At 44.1% G+C, this 22,514-nt stretch overlaps 1 protein-coding gene across 1 annotated transcript in view; it reads right to left on the bottom strand.

The window, feature by feature from the left end:
• Positions 1 to 967: 967 nt before the first annotated feature.
• Positions 968 to 22,514, bottom strand: part of LOC120944872 (calreticulin-like) — a 31,680-nt gene continuing 10,133 nt past the window's right edge. The window contains exons 5-10 of the mRNA XM_040358622.1: positions 18,866 to 18,960; positions 15,214 to 15,423; positions 11,455 to 11,568; positions 8,839 to 8,982; positions 4,503 to 4,595; positions 968 to 1,277 (exon numbers count right to left, since the gene is read on the bottom strand). Of these exons, the coding sequence (XP_040214556.1) occupies positions 1,044 to 1,277; positions 4,503 to 4,595; positions 8,839 to 8,982; positions 11,455 to 11,568; positions 15,214 to 15,423; positions 18,866 to 18,960 (890 nt within the window). The 3' untranslated portion in view covers positions 968 to 1,043. The remainder of the gene's footprint in view (positions 1,278 to 4,502; positions 4,596 to 8,838; positions 8,983 to 11,454; positions 11,569 to 15,213; positions 15,424 to 18,865; positions 18,961 to 22,514) is intronic.

The raw sequence follows: 22,514 nt of genomic DNA, 5'->3' as shown, positions 1-22,514 counted from the left end.
GCTGGACTTAATGAAGCACAGTGGACCAACACCAGCAGATGACATGGCTCCCCAAATCAACACAGACTGTGGAAACTCCACACTGGACTTCAAGCATCTTGCAGTGTGTGCCTCTCTATTCTTCCTCCATACTCTTGGTCCTTGGTTTCCACATAATTTTCTATTAATGTGCTTTGATACAGCACTTTGGGAACATTCAACTTCTTTTGCAATTTTTTTTACATTTTTAGGGCCCTTTCACATGGGGCGGATCAGTAATGATCCGCCTCCGTGTGTCCGCTTTGCTCAGCGGGGATCCTCCGTAAAATCCCAGCTGAGCCAGCGGCTGACAGGGCGGTCCCCGCACACACTGTGCAGGGACCGCCCTGTCTTTCCTCCGCTCTCCCCCATGGGGGGGATCGGATGAACACGGACTGTATGTCCGTGTTCACCCGATCCGATCCGCCAGACGGAAGAAAAATAGGATTTTCTTCCGTCCGAAAAAGCGGAGCTTTGCGGAGGCGGGTGATTACGGGTGTCAGCGGATGGTCATCCGCTGACACCCGCAATCACATAGGGACCAATGTATGTCCGCAACGGATGGATGAAAATGCGGACATACGGTCCGCACATGTGAAAGGGGCCTAAGGCTTTTCCTCGTTATGGAGGGTCAGCAATCTTTACCATGATTGTGATTCCTACTGAACCAGACTGAGAGACCATTTAAAGGCTCAGGAACCCTTTGCAGGTGTTATGGCTTAATTAGCTGATTAGAGTGGGACACTTTGAGCCTAGAATATTGCACCTTTTCACAATATTCTAATTTTCTGAGATTGTGGATTTGGGGTTTTCATGAGCTGTAAGCCATAATCATCACAATTATAACAAATCACGGCGTGAACCATCTTGCTTTGCATGTAATGAGTCTATTTCATATATTAGTTTCACCTTTTAAGTTGCATTAGTGAAATAAATGAACTTTTGCACGATATTCTAATTTTTCGAGTTTCACCTGTAAGCCCCAACACATATCTTTCTCTAATTCTTCTTTCTTGAATTGGTGTTCACAACTCATCTTTAGGATGTGAAGGCTCTGGCAGCTGTGGCTGTTCTACTTGTGGCTCCAGTCCATACTGCTTTCGTAATCTTTTACGTAGTTTTGACTTCCTCTCGTTTTCCTGCCTTTCCAGTTCATCAAGCATTTTAAACTCTTCCTCAAGCTTCTTATATCTCTGCTTCTTTTCATCCTTGGCATCCCTCGCTTCATCTTGTATTGTTTTCATCTTCAGTTCTGGTTCCTGTAAGAGATTAAAGCTCAGTTGAAGCTACAAAAGTAGATATTCAGTCATATAGACATTGTACCAATAATCTTCATTTTTGCAGTCGTACCTGCACCCTTCTCTTAGAGCAGTTGTGTAGGGTGTCTAAGTATGACTGTGCCATCCGATTGACGCCAAAGATAGACCTACTTTGGTAAGCATTGCAGGCTGAACAAGAGAAATCAGGCGATTCCTCCATTCACACTAAACAGCATTGATGGAGGACAGCATCAGAGTGAAAGTCACTGATTTCTCAGGTGAAATTTATGATGCTGACATTTTCAGGACTCAGCATTGATGCAGGAGTCAGGGAAAATAACTACTATGCTTAGTGGGTACATTCTAAACTCCCTTAAAGCGGAGATCCACCCAAAAGTGGAAATTCCGCTCATTGTACTCCTTCCCCCCTCCGGTGTCACATTTGGCACCTTTCAGGGGGGAGGGGGTAAAGGATACCTCACTTCCATGAGCCTCAGGTGTGGATATTTGCGTCACTGCTCGGGCTCCCTGGCTGCCAGGCCAGTAGGAGAGAGGAGCAGAGCCTTGCGCATGAGCAGTAGGGTTCCCGGGGGGAAGCCGACATAGGGTGCCGACATCGCTGGACTGGTAAGTGTCCATTTATTAAAAGTCAGTAGCTGCAGTATGTGCAGCTGCTGGCTTTTAATTTTTGCAGCGGTGGGCGGACCTCCGCTTTAACTGTTTAGAGAGGTGTATATTCAAAGTCTTCTATTACAGGAAGCTCTTTAGATTCTAATTCTAAGAAAAAGCAGCTGTTGTATGTCAAACTTTCTCCATCTGGTAAGTCCACCTATACATACTAGCTACTGCATCTGTTAAAGTGTTACTAAACCCACAACAGTAAAATTAGTGTGTACATGCAGGAAAGCATGCTTGTTATACTCACTGTGGAACCTAAGGGGTTAATCCTTCACATTGTGTAAAAATGCTGTTTGATCCTGTCTTCTCTGATCCTGCCCTTCTTTCACTGCTCCCAATCCATCTCCTGATAGTACAGAGCCTTTGGAGTCACTCTGCACATGCTCAATTTGGTGTGTATTGCTAGAGAGTTTTTTTTCTTTCTTGGTAGGGTGCATGTAATTGGCACAGTGCCAAACAGCACTGTTCAGACAGAGGGTCAGGGGTCATGCAGCCTTATAGGACAGTCAGAGGAGAATGAAAACTCCTCCTACAAGCTTTTACCAGTGCTTGGCCGGACACCGATAGAAGTCACAAGACTGCTATATTTATTTGTGGGGGTATCCCAGTGCGCATGCTCAAAATTAAACCGGAACAAGCCAATGCTTACGACGGTGATGTCATTCTACGCAAAGCCCTATTCGCGAACGACTTACGCAGACGATGTAACATTTCAAAATTTGACGCGGGAACGACGGCCATACTTAACATAGGATACGCCTCATATAGCAGGGGTAACTATACGCCGAAAAAAGCCTTACGGAAACGACGTAAAAAAATGCGCCGGCCGGACGTACGTTCGCGGATCGCCGTATCTAGCTAATTTGCATACTCGACGTGGAAATCGACGGAAACGCCACCTAGCGGCCAGCGTAAATATGCACCTACGATCCGATGACATACTAAGACGTACGCCAGTCGGATCGATCCCTCATTCAATCGTATCTTGTTTTGTGTATACAAAACAAAGATACGACGGGGGAACTTTGAAATTACGCGGCGTATCAATAGATACGCCGGCGTAATTCGTTTGTGGTTCTTGCCAAGTGAAACCAATTAAAATGTATCTTTTATTTTGGGTTGTAATACCTGTTATCTGATTGTTGCAGATGATAACTACCGTATTTATCAGCGTATAACACGCACAGGCGTATAACACGCACCCTGGCCCGGATTCACGTAGCACTTACGCCAGCGTATCTCGAGATACGCCACGTAAGTGTTATTGTGCGCGTCGTATCTCTGCGCCGTGCCCACAGAACTAGATACGCCTGAAAATAGGCTTCCTACGACCAACGTAAGTTTCCTACGCTGCCGTATCGTGGGTGCATATTTACGCTGGCCGCAAGGGGAGCTCCCATTGATTTACGTTTCGATTATGCAAATGAGTGAGATACGCCGATTTACGAACGTACTTGCGCCCGGCGCATTAATATACGCGGTTTACGTAAGGCTTATGACCGGCGTATAGTTATTCCGCAACTCAATGCAAAGGTATGAACCAGGGAACAGCCGTCGTATTTTACGTCGTTTACGTAGTATTATGTGAATATGGATGGGCGTAGGTTACGTTCACGTCGTAGGCAGTGATTCGACGTATCTTAGGGAGTATTTTCGACGTGATTCTGAGCATGCGCACTGATTAAAAATCTAATCGTTCAGAAAAAAAATCAACCGATTAAATTCTGTGTGGAGAATAGCTGGTTGTCTGTTTAGGAGCTGGCCGGGAAGCTGTCTGCCGCGTCCTTAACAACCGATGAGTCACTGACAGCTGAATGTAAACAAAGGAATGACGGCAATAAAAAATTCTGAAACAAACAGTGTGCCCCCCCCCCAATCCATACCAAGCCCTTTTGGTCTGGTATGGATTTCAAGGGGAAACCCACCCTATAAAAAAAGGAAAAACGGCATGGGGCCCCCCAAAATCTATACCAGACCCTTATCCGAGCAGGCTGCCCAGCAGGCCAGGAAAGGGGCGGGGCGAGCAATCGCCCTCCCCCTGAATCATACCAGGCGACATGCCCTCAACATGGGGGTTGCAGATTCCATACTAAGGGTCTGGTATGTATTTTTTGAGGGCCCCACATGTTTTGTTTTTTTTAAATACATTTTAGCATGGTATGGATTGAGGGGGAACCCCATGCTTTTTGTTCAGAATTTTTCATTGCTGGCATTCTTTTGTTTATATTTCAGCTGTCAGTGGGGAAGTCCGCTGACAGCTGATGAGTCATCGGTTGTTAAGGACACTGCTGCCAACTTCCTGGCCTGCTCCTTAACAACCAGCTATTCTTCACTCAGAATTTGAATCAGTCGCTAATTTTTCGACTGATTCAAATTCAAATCTTTCCGAAAATTTGGAATTCATTAGAAAACAAATATACAAAACTAAATTAAACAAATTTCAACAAAATTTGTTACTATTTAATTTGAAGATTTGGATACATCTAGTTCCGCGAGAACAGTTTTATTTGCATACAGATATAAGACCCTGACTCCATGGTTCCTTACCCTGCTTGCACCCCACGTCTCGTTTCCAATTTCCTCAGCTAAAATTTCATCATTTGTGATAAGGAAGTTGTCAAAAATTGTGCCTGATTTCACCTAAAGAAACAAAATAATGTGTTTACGTAAGAGGAATTTAACATGCTTGTTTTATACTATGACAATAAGGTTAATTTATGGAAGCTGTAAAACAATGGAGCTGCTACCCATCTAAAATAGTGAGTTAATGAGTATTTTCACAGAGAACATTTCCTACGTGGAAAATGATTCCCACTTTATCTCATGATCAGCACCCCATGTGCCACGTATTAACAATTGCAATTGATGTTATAAGAGGGACGTGCTCAACTGCTAGTGATAGTGGTAAACCATGCACTAGACAGGAACACCTCGAAACAGCCCAGGAAGGCCTTGCACATAAAACAAACCAAAACATCTGCTATTTCAAGTTACTAACTAACCCCCCCCCCCCCTAAGACCTGGATAGCTTTAGCAATGAAAGCTTTGCCCAATCAGGGCGCAGAGCACTTTTAGAGCCATGATTGGACGCTGTCATGATGATTCTGTCCAATCATAGCTCATTGCTCTTAGTCCCGCCCCACACTATAAAAGTATTCTTTTAATAGCAGCCATTTTTAGTGTGATATCGGCATGCAGAGCGATATAACAGGGCTCTGTTCAGTGCTACTAGACAGTTAGTGTGCTATTGTGATTCTATTGTCAGTGTAGTCGAATATCAGTTTAGTGTGAATCTAGGAATAGTTCAATGTTTAGTCAGTGTGAGTGTAGTGTGACCACCATTCATCTTTATATTAGTGTGAATCTAAGAATAGTTCAGTCATTGTGAGTGTAGTGACCACCATTCATCTTTACATTGGTGTGAATCTAGGGATAGTTACGTGCCATTTAACGCAGTATATTTCTGTGCGTTATTGCAAGTTTAACGCTGTATATTTCAGCGCGTTACCTTCCATTTAATGCAGTATAATTCAGTGCGTTACTGTAAGTTTAACAATGTATATTTCAGTGCTTTAGTGCACGTTTGACGCAGTATAATGCAGTGCGCCAGTGCAGTTTTACTGCAATACATTATAGTGCATCAGTGGAGTATGTCTTTGTAGTGAGTACTCAAGTTAAAGTGCACCAAACACCACTTTCCATTGATTAAATTGCATCCACGTGCACATTTCCACATCTTTATTACATTTTGTTAATAAGCACCCTCCCATCATGTCTGGGAGGACAACAAAAAGAGGCAGACATTGCCAATGGCGCTGTGAGGGGACCAGCAGCGTATGTGTCCACAGGCAAAGGTGGATGTGGTCATTCCTCAGGCAGGGCATCATTTCCTCTGTTTAGTGATGTTGCTCGTGTTTTCCAGCCACAGCACGCAGAGGAGGTGGTGGACTGCTTACTAAACCATCCCAATTCTCCGTCACCCAATCAGAGACTAATGCATAGTCCGCTGCAGCTGCCAAAGTGGTTAAACCTGCCTCCTTGTCCACAGCTATTCCTGCCATAGCCCCAGCATCAGGCATGGATGAGTCAGCCGATTTATTTGAACACAGCATCTGCCACATGCTCCTTGACGATGCACAGCCATTACTTGATTCAGATGTTGGTTCTGAGGCTGAGGAAGGCAGGATCATGAGCTTACAGAGAGGGAAGAACACTGGTACACAGATTGGCAGTCATGTTCCCCCAGCCACAGCGTATTGCCAAGTTGTCTCCAGTGGTAATGAGGAAGGAGGAGATGATGATGAGGTCACGGGCGCGACTTGGGTGCCAGTTAGAGCAAAGAAGGAAAGTGAGGGTGAGGCACAACCCCAATGAGGCAGCCATCATGGAAGAGTTGAGAGCAGCCACCCTATTCCATTACATTGTGGAGCTGTTATCCCCCAGCCCACTTCCCACAGCTCAGCTATCTGGGCCTTTTTTAACACATGTGCAGCCGATCGCACTGTTGCAATTTGCAAATTTTGTCTCAAGCACATCAAGTGTGGCATAAACACCAGCCATTTGGGTACCACATGCTTGACAAGGTATTTAACCTCTCACCACTCAGCCGTTGGCAAGTTCACCTAAAAGACACACAAAAGGGTCACAAATCTGTTCTTCCTCCTTACTCACTCCAGTCTGCCCCCCACTATACCTCATGACCTCTCAGCCGCCTCCACTGACAGGGATGATGGTATAACGCAGGGTGTCCCAGGTCCTTACAGCACATCTGCCAGCAGCACACCACCAGCTGTAGACTATAGCTGGCAAATTTCTCTGCCCTATCTGCTGCAGCGGAAAAAAAATACAGTCACTGCCACCCGCATGCCCAGTGACTAAATGCAAGCTTGTCAAAGCTGCTGGCTCTACAACTTTTGCCTTTCTGTCTGGTGGATTCTACCCCCTTGAATTTGCAGAATGTGCACAATGGAAGGTTTCCAGTTGCTATTTCTTTTCACGTAAGGCTGTTCCAGCTCTGTACCATCATGTGGAAGGCAATGTTGTGGCATCATTGGGCAAGGCAGTCAGCTGCAAAGTCCACATTACTGCTGACACGTGGTCGAGCAAGCATGGTCAGGGATGATATATTTTGTTCACAGCAACTTGATAACTCGCAAAATAATGCAGGACAGGGCTCAGTGCTGCAGCTTGTTGTGCCCCCACGTCAGCATAAAGCTAGTGGTGATAATGCGAGATCTGTCAGCTGTACCTCCTTTCTTGACCAACAGAGGTCAAGAGAGGAGCAGTGAAGAAGGCCGCAGCCTAAATGATGCATTTCACAATTTTTTTAGTTTTCACCTTCCAGGGCTGTCAGCTTCCACATCCCATCGGCAGCATCTGCATCACATGGACATTTGTCTAGGGGCAAAAACAGAGATGGAGAGCTTTCCAGTAGACCATACACTGGCTTACTGGGTCATTTGAATAGACCACTGACCAGAACCAGCTGCTGGGCTGCCCTGCATCCAGGGCATTCAGTGCTGCTGGAGGTTTTGTTACTGATGATAGAACGCGTCTGTCCACAGACTCCGTGGACCATCTGACATTTATCAAAATTAATCAGTCCTGGATTACCAGCAGCTATGAAGCCCTGATGCCGATGTTGTTGATTGAGTGTTTTGGGGATGTAGAATCTCTGCAGGACTTCTAGGCTACCTAGCGTTGTGGGTGTTGATTTCATCTGGAAGAATGTTTTTGATGTAGGTTTCATGGGCATAATTAACACCCAAAGACAAATTTTTCCACACCCGTTTGACAAGTGCATATCATTGCAATTTTTGACAGCAAGGTCAATTCTTGCTTTCATCAAGAGTACCTCTTATAGGGTTATGGTGTGAAGGCGCCATCAACACCCAAAGACCAATTTTTACGCACCTGTTTGAAAGGTGCATATCATTTAAATTTTTGACAACAAGGCCAATTTTTGCTTTCAATAAGAGTACTTCTTATAGGGTTAGGGTGTGAAGGCACCACCGACACCCAAAGACCACTTTATCCGCACCTGTTACTTTAATCATGCAGACTGGCTCCCCAAGCCGTTGCTTTCACTTTAAGCATCAATAAATTGCTGCTCATTTAAAAATTATGTTTTTCGCAAACTGTTTTTTCATTGATACATGTCCCTCTGGGCAGTACCCGGACTCCCATAACAATTGTATGTCCAATTACTTGCATATAAGCCTTCATAATCGGCTTTTTACAATTCGGGTCCCATAGACTTCGGTTCCAAACTTTCACAATGTTTAAAAGTTCTGGTGCGAACTAAACAGGGGGTCGTTCGGCCCATCCCTAGTGTAGTATACTTAAAGTGTAAGTCCAGGGTATGGGAACACATTGGGCAAAAATGTTGACTGGTTTAACCAATCCCTACACTGTCTGAGGACAGGTTTAAGATTCGATGAGTTTAGCCCAAACTTCCACTTTAAAATGATAGAAAATTGATCAGATAGATGGGAAATTTTGGGCTGCTTGCAACAAAGTATATCTAAACAAAAGTGTATTTCTATTTTGCATTGGTTAAACCCCTGTCTGGTATTTTGCCCTCTGTGTTCGGAACACATACAACAGTTAAAACCTCACAAGGACACTAATTCTTCCCTGATGCCATCCAAAGCCAATAAGAAAAAGTTTGAGATAAGATTTACAGTTAATATACATATTAATACGATAAATTCAACTTTAAAAGCCAACCCAAATTGACACAGGGATATTAATGCTGTAATTTTAGAAAGAAACACTGTAAAAAGCCAGCAGCAGAGTCACCTGGGTGAATTTATTATTTGCACCTACAGTCTTGGCAAAAAGAATGGTATATAGTTAGCAACAGAAAATATTGTGAACTCACCTGCCAGAGATCTAAGCCAATAACTCCAAGTTCCTCATATCTGTATAATGTGTCATCTGGAACATAATCTGGATTGTCCATGTCTGGCTGAACCCACACACCTTGGTAGTTTGGATTATCTATAATTTTTGGCACCCATATTCCCTGTTCATTGAGATGAGAAATATAATTAAATGACTCATATTATAGAATAATAGTATTATATAATATATTTTGATATCTCGTGCATTACCCTGTTTTCTAGCTTTGTTGAAACCAGGACCCACCAAGGAAGATTAGGACATTTCTTAAGGCATAGTCAGTATTTTGCAGCAACGGGTTCTGTCAGCCTTTTTACTGAGATGAATAAAGTTTATTGAAACACTATATTCACAAGGTACAGTATGTGGCTGCACTTAATATTTTGATGGGATTATAATAAGAAGAACGACTGTGGACCTGTGGCCTGGGGGACTAAATACAACCAACTAGCCCTTTCGTGGCAATTTTTGTGGGCTAAAGAAAATGTGCCATGGAAAGCATGTTATATAGGTTGGTAGCCATGTTGAATGTTCCTAATGGGCATGGCTTATTGTGACACTCAGCTTCCTTTGTGGCTGGCAGCATTTGATCACATCTTAAAAAAAAACTTAGGAAATTGTGCTGGAAGACTTTGCCCTGCAAGACGCAGCGTTCGAAAGGTCAGAACAGGGAGCAGGTAGCTGTATATTACACAACATGTGTCACTGACTGCAGGTCCCTCACTGATCTGGCCAGCCCAACATGTCTTAGTACTAGATTAGGGGTCAAAGGCCCCCCTTCCCCCTGGCTCAGTCCTGCCCTGGGCTATATCCCTTACCTCCGTCCTAGCAGACGCAAAACATCTAAAAGGCACTCTTCAGTCAGTGCTGGGTGTCCAGTGTGCCCCTGTGCCTTTAAGGAGGAGTGGGCTTCCACCAGGCTCACTTGTCCTCTGCCTATCCATTATAATGCATGTGCTTCCACTGTGAAGGCTCTCAAAATTTAGAGTTAGGACTTTAGAGAATACTAGAGTGCCTTGACAGGGCTCTGTAACTTACACATGTATTTGCAAATGTGTGCAGACTAAATCCCTGTTTTTAGGGCATACTGTTAGACAGGATAATTCGGTTGGTTGCAGGCTGGTTGGTAAGTTAAGCAGGGAATTTCTCTGGTTTTGTATTAAAGCACGACTAGCCAATAGGTGAAAGCAATCAATGAGCTCAATGTCATCAAGTAAATGCTGCAGTTAGACTAAAATCAGAATGTTCACTTGGTTTACCTTAGGTTGGCCGTACATGCATCAGATTTTCTTGATCAGTCCACTGAAGAAAGAAAATGAGCATATTCGCCCTTTCACACAAGCGAGGTGAATGAAGGAATCCTCCCCGCTGTGTAAATGTATTCTGACAGTGGGAACTCGTCTACTGGCAGAATACACTGATCAGCACTGTAGCCTATTGGCTGTAGCGCTGACTGAAGGAAACATTTTCAACAGGCCCATTTTAGAGAAATCCATAATTAGTCCCTATCGAACCGACCAAATTTGATCTATCTATGGCCAACTTGACTCTGGGTTCTCTGTAGTCTGCCTTTCAAACAATTTACAGAGTCAGTAGGATAGTAATATGATACAATATATACACTGATGGCGCACACTGAAGTTAGAAGATAAAACACATTTCAAGTAAAAGTCCTTTGAGCAACAAGCTCTAGAGTGAGATAACAGTCTGTAAGTTCTGGGCTGCCTTGTATGGGGAGCTGAAGCCAAACTCCAAACATGTAACAGAGAAAAACAACAAAAACAGGCGCCACTTAGAAAAGACTGTAAACTTTAATGAAATGACAGCATCAAAGTACTCACATAGAAGTTACTGTATTCAGGCATATGGATGGGGTCCAAAGGACAGTCAGCTTGAGAAAGGTGCATGCTGTGATCCCCCAGAACTCACAGCGCTAGCACTGAAACGCGTTGCATCCTGGTCCTGTGACGCCATTTCCCCCCCCTCACGCCGTTGCGTCCCAGTGTGCGCTTCAGCCCTCCATCCAACTACCGCACAGTTCACCCGGGAATCTCCTGTGTGGAAAACAGGCACCTGCGTTCATCTATGCAGCACACGCTCATCGTTGCAACACACAACAGCTGCTACAAGGGGACCTCACTACACGGCTGAGAGACTGACTGTCCTTTGGACCCCATCCATATGCCTGAATACAGTAACTTCTATGTGAGTACTTTGATGCTGTCATTTCATTAAAGGTTTACAGTCTTTTCTAAGTGGCGCCTGTTTTTGTTGTTTTTCTCTGGATAGTAATATGATCGTACATTCAGAATCCTATGTTGTGTAACTTCCTATCTATTCTTTCTGCTTTATCAGTCACATTCAGATTTCCAATGCAGACCTGAATCTGATTGGTGCCTGTCAGAAACTTAAGACCATCACCTTTTCACAGTTATACAAAATAGAAATATGTGTGTTTTTATGTTACAAACCCATAATGTATTTATAGAGTACTGTTTCTTTAACTTATTAAATAATACCTTTTTTGTTATTTTTGTGAGCTGATTTACTAACAAGCCCTATCTAGAAGTCACATGATCTGTATAGAATTGCCTACTTTGTACTTTGGATTGGGAATCATTGGTGGTTCCCACTGCCCATCCATGGCAGAGTCCCAGTCATGGGGTTCCTTTGCTTCTGGATCTACAATTAGCTCTCTCTCGTCCCAGTCCTGCAAAACATAAACAGAAAATACAAAATCCTTGTGTATATTCTACATGTTATGAGTTTTCAAAATGTTATAGAAAACTTTTGTAGAATTTTGTAGAACGTAGTTTGAAAATTTTCTTTTTGGGTTGACGTTTGTTTGTGACCGCAGTGACAAGAAAATCTGGAGCAGGGTGGATTTTTTTTCCTCAAACTTAAAAAATTTACAACATTGTATGTGATTTTCACTCTGTATAGTCCATTCACTCTAAAACCAATTGCTAAATGCAAACGAGATTTTGAAGTACCTTTGAATGACATTTGTCAAGTCATTCAATGTCCTGAGAATTTTTGTGCATATTTTTATACAATTGTTCGTAATAAATGTGCATTTGAAAATCTACTAGTGTATGGCCATCGTTAAGCTATGTATGTGTAGCGCTCACCCCCGAAGGAGCCGCTGGATAATTTGGGGATCGGCGTATTAGGTTACCAAGTCTTGTCTAGGGGTACAACTTGTAAGTGTGGATAGGGAGCAAGTATTCAGTCAACAGTGTGAGTTTCTAATGCTTTATTCCAAGACCAACATAGCCAACATTAACATAGCACACAATAGGAAGAGGGTTAATGAGCAGAGAGGAAAAGAAACTGCAGTATCAGGCCTTGGATATCAAGAACATGGAGAGCAAGCCTGCTCTCAGCATAGACAGTTCAAACATCGCCACTCCCGCCGGAGTAGGTAAAGTGCCCCTGGACAGGTAATTAACTTGAGCCTGGAAGCCAGAAGGTCACTTGCAAATAAAGTCACTGGGAGGAAAACAGGGCCCCTGCACAGGCCTGGTGTATATTCAAATATGATTAAATGATAGAACTACCGAATCCTCCCAGTAAGGCCCCTTTCACATTGAGGAGTTTTTCAGGCGGTACAGCGCTAAAAATAGCGCTGCTATCCCGCCTGAAAAACTCCTGCCCAGCTACCTCAATGTGAAAGCCGAAGGGCTTTCACACTGAGGCGATGCGCTGGCGGGAGACAAGAAAATCTCCTGTCAGCAGCATCTTTGGAGCGGTGAGAGGAGCGGCGTGTATACCCCTCCTTCACCGCTCCTTCCCATTGAAAACAATGGGAAACCGCGGCAATACCGCCCGCAATGCGCCTCTATATAGGCGCATTGCGGGCGGTATTAACCCTTTATCGGCCGCTAGCGGGGGTTAATACCGCACCGCTAGCGGCTGATTTCCACGGCAATCCCGGCGGTATAGCGCCGCTATTTTTAGCGGCGTTATACCGCCACCGCGGCTCCCGCCCCAGTCTGAAAGGGGCCTAAGTCCAATTCAGGGTCACCAATAGACAGCTAAAATGTACCTGTCATGTGGCGTGGTGACCGGATCCCCGATGGCACGTCCAAACCTCGCAGACAACCTCTGTATCTAGGTTCTCCAGAGCAGACCCCCCATCGTACAGCCTCCAGCTTAGGATCTGGGACCCAGCGAGCCGATGGGGTCCCTCTCAGCATCAAGGTGAGATTTTGCTTGGTGCGTAGCTTCGGCCAAACAGGCCTCGATGGCGGGACCCATGGATGCACGCACCCTGAAGGTGGATGCCGCACCTGGGACTCGGGCCCCGCATAGAACAGAACAGCTTGTGGCGGTCGCCACAGATATACCCCCCGCCAGCATGCTGAAGAGGGAAAACCCCTCTGATTGGCTGCTGAGGAAGATAGGTCCGTCAGAACCCCTCTAGCGCCAACTGTCGCCCAGGGGTGACAACACACCCCTGGCACGCAGACTGACCCAACGAGGCAGTACCAAACTGGCAACAGCATAAACTAAACACTTTGTGAGTGGGAGCAACTTAAATCTCCCACTCCCCACTAACTTTAGCGTAACGCCCCACTAACTTTAAAGGGGGGGCGCTACATATGCTTTTTAAGGGTGTAAACAAACTGAAATGGAAAAAAGTAAGAAACAAAAAATCCAAGGTATTTATATGGTGCCTGTGCCAAGTGGCTGACCTCTACTCAGCACAGGGAATGGAAGCAAGTGGAGATCACTGGAGTAGCGGTGTCAGTGATAATCCAGCGCCATTGGCCAGGTATGTCATATACATTGTTATATTGGTCTAGACCAGTGGTTCTCAACCTGGGGTTCGGGACCCCCTTGGGGGTCAAATGACAATTTGCCAGGGGTCACCAAATCCTGGGCTCTTCCTGAACCCTGCAGCCCTCTCAGCCTTTTCACAGCCATCCAGCAGGGCTGTCCCTGGAGCCTGTGGCTGCCCAACTGAGCTGCTCCTGGAGCCCTTGCCTGCCCATTCACTTCACAGCATGGCTTTGGGGCAGAGACTAGAGGTCAGCTGAATGGCGAGAAATGTGAAGTGGGAATGGCTGGAGGAGACCCTATCTCCTGATTTCGGCATAGGTGTCACTGCTGCGAGACACCACAGAGCTGACGACACATTGAGTAACACTACCTGTGATTAGAGTTGCCATTTAAAGTCCCCACTACAGTTCCCAGATCAGCAGATGATCTTGATCAAGAGCATCTAAGCTGGCTGATCAGAACTCCCCGCCAGCCCCTACCTACTACTACTACTACTAATACTACTTACCTGAACTCCCTCTCGATCCAGCAATGTGAACAGAAGCCTCGGCTGTCCCAGGTCTCTCTTTCCTCAATGTAGAGAGAGAACGGGGTCGTGGCCAAGCGCTATGTGAATTATGGACGCATAGAGTGGGGCTCGGGAGCAAGCTTGGACTAGTGCCCCCGAAGCAAGCAACTTGCTATTGGGGGCACTGGTCAAGCGGGAGGAGGGGGATCCGAGATGAAGAGGATCTTGGCCGCTCTGTGAAAAACCATTGCACGGAGCAGGTAAGTACGTATTTGAAAAAAAAACACTGAACCTTAGAATCATTTTTTGTTGCATTTTACAAAAATATCGCAATATATACACACACACACACACACACACACACATTCCATTGTAGCTAATTGTTTCAAACTCTGCACATTATTCTAACAAAAGCATAAACTTACATTAAGCAGCTAATAGGACATTTCTGCTAATTATGTAAATTGGGATGCTATGCTGACACTGTCCTCAGCAAATCTCCCTACACTGCTAATTTCAGCTGCAGTAAAATGAGAAAATGCTTACAGAGGGGTGAATCCTTTCCAGAATAAAACAGTCAATAGCAAATTAACATAAAGGTGATAGCCGCTTTCAATTTGTAAACGCAAAAGTCTTTTCTAAAAGCAGGTTAAACAAGATGAATGATATTACTTTCATTAGCTTGATAACTGTGCTTTTTCCACCCCTCTGAAATTGTATCCACTGTAAGGCCCCATTCACATCTGAGTGTTTTGTAGCTTTATGCCGCGTACACACGATGGGAAATTCCAAAAAGAAAACCGTGGATTTTTTTCCGACTGACTTTTTCCATCGGAAATTCCGATCGTATGTACGGGGCATAATGGGAAAAAAAGGGTGATGTCCATCTTCTCTATTATCCTCCTTTACAGCACAAATTGTGCTGCAGAATGACATGTGCGTAAACAGGAAGAATTTATTTCATAGATAATATAGTACATTTTGGGAGGACAGTGAATATAGTAATTATGCTGATAGATTTCCTTTTACAGTTATCAGTAAAGTAACTCCTTTATTACTTACATCTGGCCTTAGCTCATTGGGGTCCTCAATCCTCTTTCGATCATCCCAATCAACAGGCCTTGTAGCATTTACGTCTTTGATTTTACGGGGCAGTAGGAAGCCAAAGTCATCCTCCAGAGTCCCATTTGACACCACCTCATTGTCAATCTTCACTGCATATGTATTGTTTGGACGGATAATTAATGTATACAAATGGGTGCTTTCATCATGCTGTTCAGAAGAAAGAAAAAGCACTAAAATTAAAAAAAATACATTTTTATAAGAAGTGTGTTAGATCGGATGCCAATCAGAATGGCACCATTACCGTAGATAAAAAGATAATTGTGTCATGCTTCTGGAGTTACCAAGTGGTGTTAGCCCTGGAAGTATGCAGGCACCATCAAATAAAGGGTCAATCAGCCACAGCTAAAGGAACCCCCAGCAATCTCTGGAGAAACCTAAGGCCGCGTACACACGTTCGGACAAAACCGATGAGAATGGACCGAGGTTCAGTTTCATCGATCCAAACCAACTGTGTGTATAGCCCATCGGTCTGTTGTCCTTCGGTCCAAAATTTTAAAACATGCTTTAAAATCGAACCGATGGCCCGCTGCCCGATCGGTCCAAACCGATGGTTAGTACAGAAAGCATCTGTTCAAAACCCCAGCATGCTCAGAATCAAGTCGACGCATGCTTGGAAGCATTGAACTTCGTTTTATTCAGCAGGTCGTGTGTTTGACGTCACCGCGTTCTGACCCAATCGGTTTTTGGAACAATGGTGTGTACGCACATCAGACCATCAGGCCACTTCAGCGGTGAACCGATGGAAATGGCCCGTCGGACCATTCTCATCGATTTGGAACGACCGTGTGTACGCGGCCTTAGGGTTCTACAGAAACCTGATTGAGAATTGCTGCTCTACCCAGTCCTAGACTACACACGGTTTTGGCTTAAGATACACTTTAAGGCTGGGTTCACACTAGTGCGTATTGCTGCGTATTGGATGTGGGTTTCTCGGCATCCAATTCGCATGGCAGGAGCTTGTGATCAGCTCTCTATGGAGCTGGTTCACACATCTCTGTGGTGGCTGAGGAGCTGCTTGCACAGGAGTCCTGTGCATCTTTGGATCCGTTTCAGGGCCGAAACTAAGAAAAGGGACGAACCAGACCCCTGCTGCGAGCCGCATCCGTCTGCAGTGTGAACCCAGCCTTAACAACATGTGACATGTAGTGCAAGCATTGTATGATATGGGACATAAACATTCAAATCAAGAACACCTTATCCCATTGCGATCATGAAAGAGAGAAAAGGACAACATTGGGTTTTACACCCTGGGATTTTTTAACGGTGTTAAAATCAAAAATTATAGAAATACATAAGTATTAGGGCCCTTTCACACGGAGCGGATCAGTAATGATCCGCTCCGTGTGTCCGCTTTGCTCAGCGGGGATCCTCCGTAAAATCCCAGCTGAGCTGACAGGGCGGTCCCCGCACAATGTGCAAGGACCCCTCTGTGTTTCCTCCGCTCTCCCCTATGGGGGATCGGACGAACACGGACCGTATGTCCGTGTTCATCCGATCCGGCAGACGGAAGAAAAATAGGATTTCTTCCGTCTGCAAATGCGGATCTTTGCGGAGGCGGACAAATTACGGGTGTTAGCGGATGTTCATCCGCTGACACCCATAATCACATAGGGACCCATGTATGTCCCGTTTTCATCCGCAAACGGACGGATGAAAATCCGGACATACGGTCCGCTAGTGTGAAAGGGCCATTAAAATTTAAAGATGTTTATTGAAAAATATAAAATATACAAAACAAACAGAAATAGACCATCCATGTTGATAGCATAACTTGGGCCATGGGTACAAACAGCTGCCGTAAAGTCACTCTACTAGTTACACTCAATTGAGCTTCTTCGGGAGTTTCTTTTGACGTTAGAGTAGGTCATACCTCGCAGCCCCAGTTCAGATCGCACATGAATATGTGAGAGGTCATTAAAACATTTGTGCAGGACATTCTTGTACATGATTCTAAAAATCCACCACTTCAAAGAGATCCAACCAATCCTATTGTTTCAAACTGTATATGGTAATCAAGCCAGTTTAATCAGTCCACCAACCAGAGAGTGACCATTCAAAAAGAATCTCCAAACCACTAAGGGATGGGTTAATTGAGGATTAATGTCCTAGAGTAATATTTAATTGTAGTATAAGTGTGCTATCAAACAATCCCTTTGAAGACTGGGAAGCAAATAAAATGATATAAGGTGATGGATCAACAGAATGGAGAGAGAGAGAAATCCCCTCTCCCTCTGTCCAAATGAGTCAGGACTCAACTCTCTGGTTGGTGGACTGATTCAACTGGCTTGATTACCATATACAGTTTGAAACAATAGGAGTGATTGGATTTCTTTGAAGTGGTGGATTTTCAGAATCATTTACAAGAATGTCCTGCACGAATGTTTTAATGACCTCCCACATATTCATGTGTGATCTGAACTGGGGCTGCGAGGTATGACCTGCTCTAACGTCAAATGAAACTCCTGAAGAAGCTCATTTGAGCGTAACTAGTAGAGTGACTTTACGGCAGCTGTTTATACCCATGGCCCAAGTCATGCTATCAACATGGATGGTCTATTTTTGTTTGTTTTGTATATTTTATATTTTTCAATAAGCATGTTTACATTTTAAAACTTTTGTATTTATATATATATATATACTGTATTTATTGGCATATAATAATACTCACTTTTTTACCCTGAAAGTAGAGGTTAAACTGTGCCTGCGTGTTATACACAGGGGGCCGTGGAAAGTTTTTTTCCTGAAACTTCCCTCTTAAAGTTAGGGTGCGTGTTAAACGCCTGTGCGTGTTATACGCCGATAAATATGGTGTGTGTATATATATATATATATATTATTTATTTTTAACATGAATAGAATGTTCTTTTATTGAGAAAAATATAAAAAAGGAAAAAAAAAACTATATATTTTGATTTGAACACTGTTAAAAAAAATCACAGGGTGTAAGGCCTCATTCACACGACGGACCTTTCGGGTTCGCCTGTCAGTTTTGACGGCGGACCTGAACGCCGCTCCATGCAATCCTATGGAGTGTCGGATGTCAGCGGAGACAGGTCCGCTGACATCCGACCCTATCCGATCCGCTAAAAACAGGCATATGGGGGGCACGTCCCCATCCGTCCATGCGGATCGGATCGGGTAAGATCTGATGAAAACGGACATGCTGTCCGTTTTCATCAGATAGCTCCATAGGAGACAGCGGTGCCCGACAAGCCCCTCCCCGCTCAGTGAGCAGAGAGGAGCTTGTCATCCATCGGCTCAGCGGAGATCTGGAGACTGATCTCCCGCTGAGCTGGCGGCAGCAGGCGGACTCCGTAGGAACGGAGTCCGCCTCGTGTGAATGGGGCCTAAAACCCAATTTTGTCCTTTTCTCTCTTTCATGCAGTGCAAGCAATTATCTAGCCTCCAAATTATTAATTATTTATGTGCAGTTGCACCCATGGTGCTTTGGATCCCAGGACTCTCTGTTTTTCAGGTCCCGGTTGCAATTCTTGGTTATTTCATACATGAAGGTAAGTATATTTTCATACTTGCCCAACAGGCAAACACTAGCCTACTAACACACCTCATATTAATTAGAGTTCCATACCATGCATGTAACATTCTTCTTAATTAAATGATGTTTCTCCTTATAATTCAGAATAATATGGACTCTCTCGTGGACTGTACCACATATGTCAGGACCTGTAAAATGTGACAATAGAAAGTACGTATCAGTTGTCATACTGTATATATATTTATACTGTATATATTTATTTATTACAGGTATTTATATAACACTGACAATTTACACAGCACCTTACACATTGTTCATCTACATTAAATAATAAATACAAAAATATTAAATAAATATATATATATACACTATATTGTCAAAAGTATTGGGACATCTGCACACACATAAACTTTAATGGCAGCCCAGTCTTAGTCCGTAGGGTTCAATATTTAGCTGGCCCACCCTTTGCAGCTATAACAACTTCAACTCTTATGGGAAGGCTGTCCACAAGGTTTAGGAATGTGTCTATGGGAATGTTTGACCATTCTTTCAGAAGCGCATTTGTGAGGTCAGGCACTGATGTGGATGAGAGGGCCTGTCTCTCAGTCTCCACTCTAATGCATCCCAAAGGTGTTTTATCAGGTTTAGGTCAAGACTATGTGCAGGCCAGTAAAGTTCCTCCACCACAAACTCACTCATCCATGTCTTTATGGACCTTGCTTTGTGCACTGATCCATATCATTTGGTGGAGGGGGGATTACGGTGTGGGGTTGTTTTTCAGGTGTTGTGCTTGGCCCCTTAGTTTTAGTGAAGGGAACTCTTAAGGCGTCAGCATACCAAGACATTTTGGACAATTTCATGCTCCCAACTTTGTGGGAACAATTTGGGGATGACCCTTTCCTGTTCCAACATGATTACGTACCAGTGTACAAACAAGGTCCACAAAGACATCACACACACACACACACACACACACACACACAAACACTTAGCCTAAAGAGGAACTTTAGTCCCCTAATATCTGGCCCACCTCTCCTCGCCCATGCCACCATCTTTGAATACCTGGCATAAACACAAATGTGCAAAGATTTGCCTGGTCTTTGAGTTTCTAATATATTGGATAATATTATAATTGAAATGTTTCTGAAGATTTTATTTTTTGCAGATCATGGTTAAGCAATTAGTATTTAGTCACATCCAACTGGACTTGCTCTAAACTCTAACAAATGAAGATGTTTCTCTACTTATCAGTAGCTTCTTCTCACATTTTAATGAATGTCATAGATACACTGGTAGCTTAGTCACCTTAATCACCAATCACCATGTATGTGTCATGGTAGATGCTGATTGTTCAAGGATATGACAGGAAGTGTGAAAGTTTATTAAACCAATCTAATCTATTTCCATAATCCAAACACCATGGTGCCATGAAGTCTGGGACAGGTGTTAAAGCACTGTAATAAAGGAATTATTTGTATAGCATACTTATATTGGTCCAGCTTGGCACAATATACGTGTGCCAGAGACGTAACTAGAACCTTGAGGAACCCAGCGCAAGAAACCACAAAGGGCCCCCCTGACCTCCCAAACTTCTATTCGAGCCCGGGCTTTTAATTCTGGGATGGCATTTATGGACATCCTCCCAGAACCCTGCCTCCCGCGTGCACCCTGGGGAGTGCATTTAGCGCACTCTGTGACAGCTAATCACAGATCCTCCCTTGCACGGATGGGAGAGGAGCAAGCCGATCTGCTAATTCTTCTCCCGTCCCTTTCCTCTTGTGTGTGCACTGCGGGAAGTGTGAAGCCCAGCAGCTGAATGATCAAATTCAGCTGCTTAGCTTCAAACTTCCAGTCGTGCACACACAGGAGGAGAGGAAGGTGCAAATCAGCTCTCTCCTCTCCCATCCATATGAGGGAGGAGGGAGGGGGAATTGTCAGCGCAGGCTCTGGGCTGTATGAGAGAGACTCTCTCAGAGCCCTGTGGCCAGCAACCCTGCTGCCCCCCCCCCTGACAGTGATGGAACACCATTACCCGATCACAAGTGTGACCTTTGCAACCCTGGTAGTTCCACCACTGGCGTGTGCATTACTCCTTATGGACTTCTGGGAAAGCTGGAAATCACTGTAGTAGTCAGCAGTGTTTCAGCGTTAGCTGCCATCTTGTAGGTCCTGATCAGGCTTTATGCAACTGACTGCCCAACTGACCAATGGGGTAGCTCGCCCAATACTACTGCCGTTCATTCAAAAACTACAAGTCGTTTTTTTTTAATTGGACAAGGTGGAGATGAATGGCAGTGAAATCACCATCTCAGCCTCTTCCAATCAAAGAACATGTACTGATTAAAAAAAGTCTTTACTTAAACAGTGGCGGTAAAGCAAGCAACTATCTGTGATCAGTGTGCAGTGGGGCAGCTGTTTGCATAGAACCTGAGAAGGACCTGAAAGATCGTGGTTATCATTGTAGTAGCACCAACTACTGTCAAGCTGAAACAATGTAAGTATGTAATACAAATAATTCCTGGAGTTTAGCTTTAACTGTTTAAAGAGGAAGTAATCCCTGATTGGTTTTACTTCCTCTTTGTTTCCCTGCAAAGGTAAAGCATAATGGGCTACTACTGCATAGTAGTCCATTATGTGCCACTTACCTAAAACTGAAGCCTGCGATGTCACCGCTGTCCTCGCTGGCTGAAAGCATCCATATTTCTTCCTAAGTCGCGGACTTCAGCTCTGTGACTGGCCTGGCATGCTTTTTTGCATGCTAGTCTCAATATCGAAAATTAAGAGGTTACTAAAAAACAAAAATTCTCGTACGACTGAATTTTTTTTTGGAAGTGATGTAATGTGTTGTAGTGTATTTGTATTGTATTTTTGGACAAAAACTGCACTGATTAAACAAAAATTGTACGATCTGGTATCATACAAGAATTGTTTTTGTGCATATCCCATCAGATATTTTTGCACGACCTGTCAAGACTGACTCTCGAAAGATGTTTACCAACAATCAGATTATCGCACAATCGCTTGTTGAAGCGGTGTTTTTCGTGCAATTTTCTGATCGGGTGTACAAGCCTTTAGTCTGAAACTTGGCATAGAAATCTATAGGCCCCACAAATACAAATATATCAGTTTGAAGAATAAAAAAGGTACTAGCAGGCACTGCAAGGTACTTGCACTTTGGCACTATTGTTACTATTTTGTTACTTTTTTGGCCGAACCAGGTTCACTTTACGGTGGGCAGTGCATGGCCTGACAGATATAAAACAGATCTGTATATCCTTTATGACAATTTGGTCATGTAAAGCCTCGTAAACACACGATAGGTTAACCAGAGGACAACGGTTGTCTTAGGTTAACCGATGAAGCTGACTGATGGTCCTTCACGCCTACACACCATAGGTTAAATAACCGATCGTGACAGAACGCGGTGACGTAAAACACAACGACGTGCTGAAAAAAACGAAGTTTGCTTCCAAGCATGCGTCGACTTGATTCTGAGCATGCATGGATTTTTAACCGATAGTCGTGCCTACTAACGATCGGTTTTGACCTATTGGTTAGGAATCCATAGGTTAATTTTAAAGCAAGTTGGCTTTTTTTTAACCTATGGTTAAATAACCTATGGGGCCCACACACGATCGGTTTTGACCGATGAAAACGGTCCTTCAGACCGCTGTCCTCTGGTTAACCTATTGTGTGTACGAGGCCTAAGGTAAACAGCATAATGCATACCTCCCAACTTTAT

This window comes from Rana temporaria, chromosome 7 (genome assembly GCF_905171775.1).
Source record: "Rana temporaria chromosome 7, aRanTem1.1, whole genome shotgun sequence".
NCBI classification, from domain to species: Eukaryota; Metazoa; Chordata; class Amphibia; order Anura; family Ranidae; genus Rana; species Rana temporaria.
The sequence above is the reverse complement of the archived record's forward strand: the minus strand, read 5'-3'. Positions and strand labels throughout refer to the sequence as shown.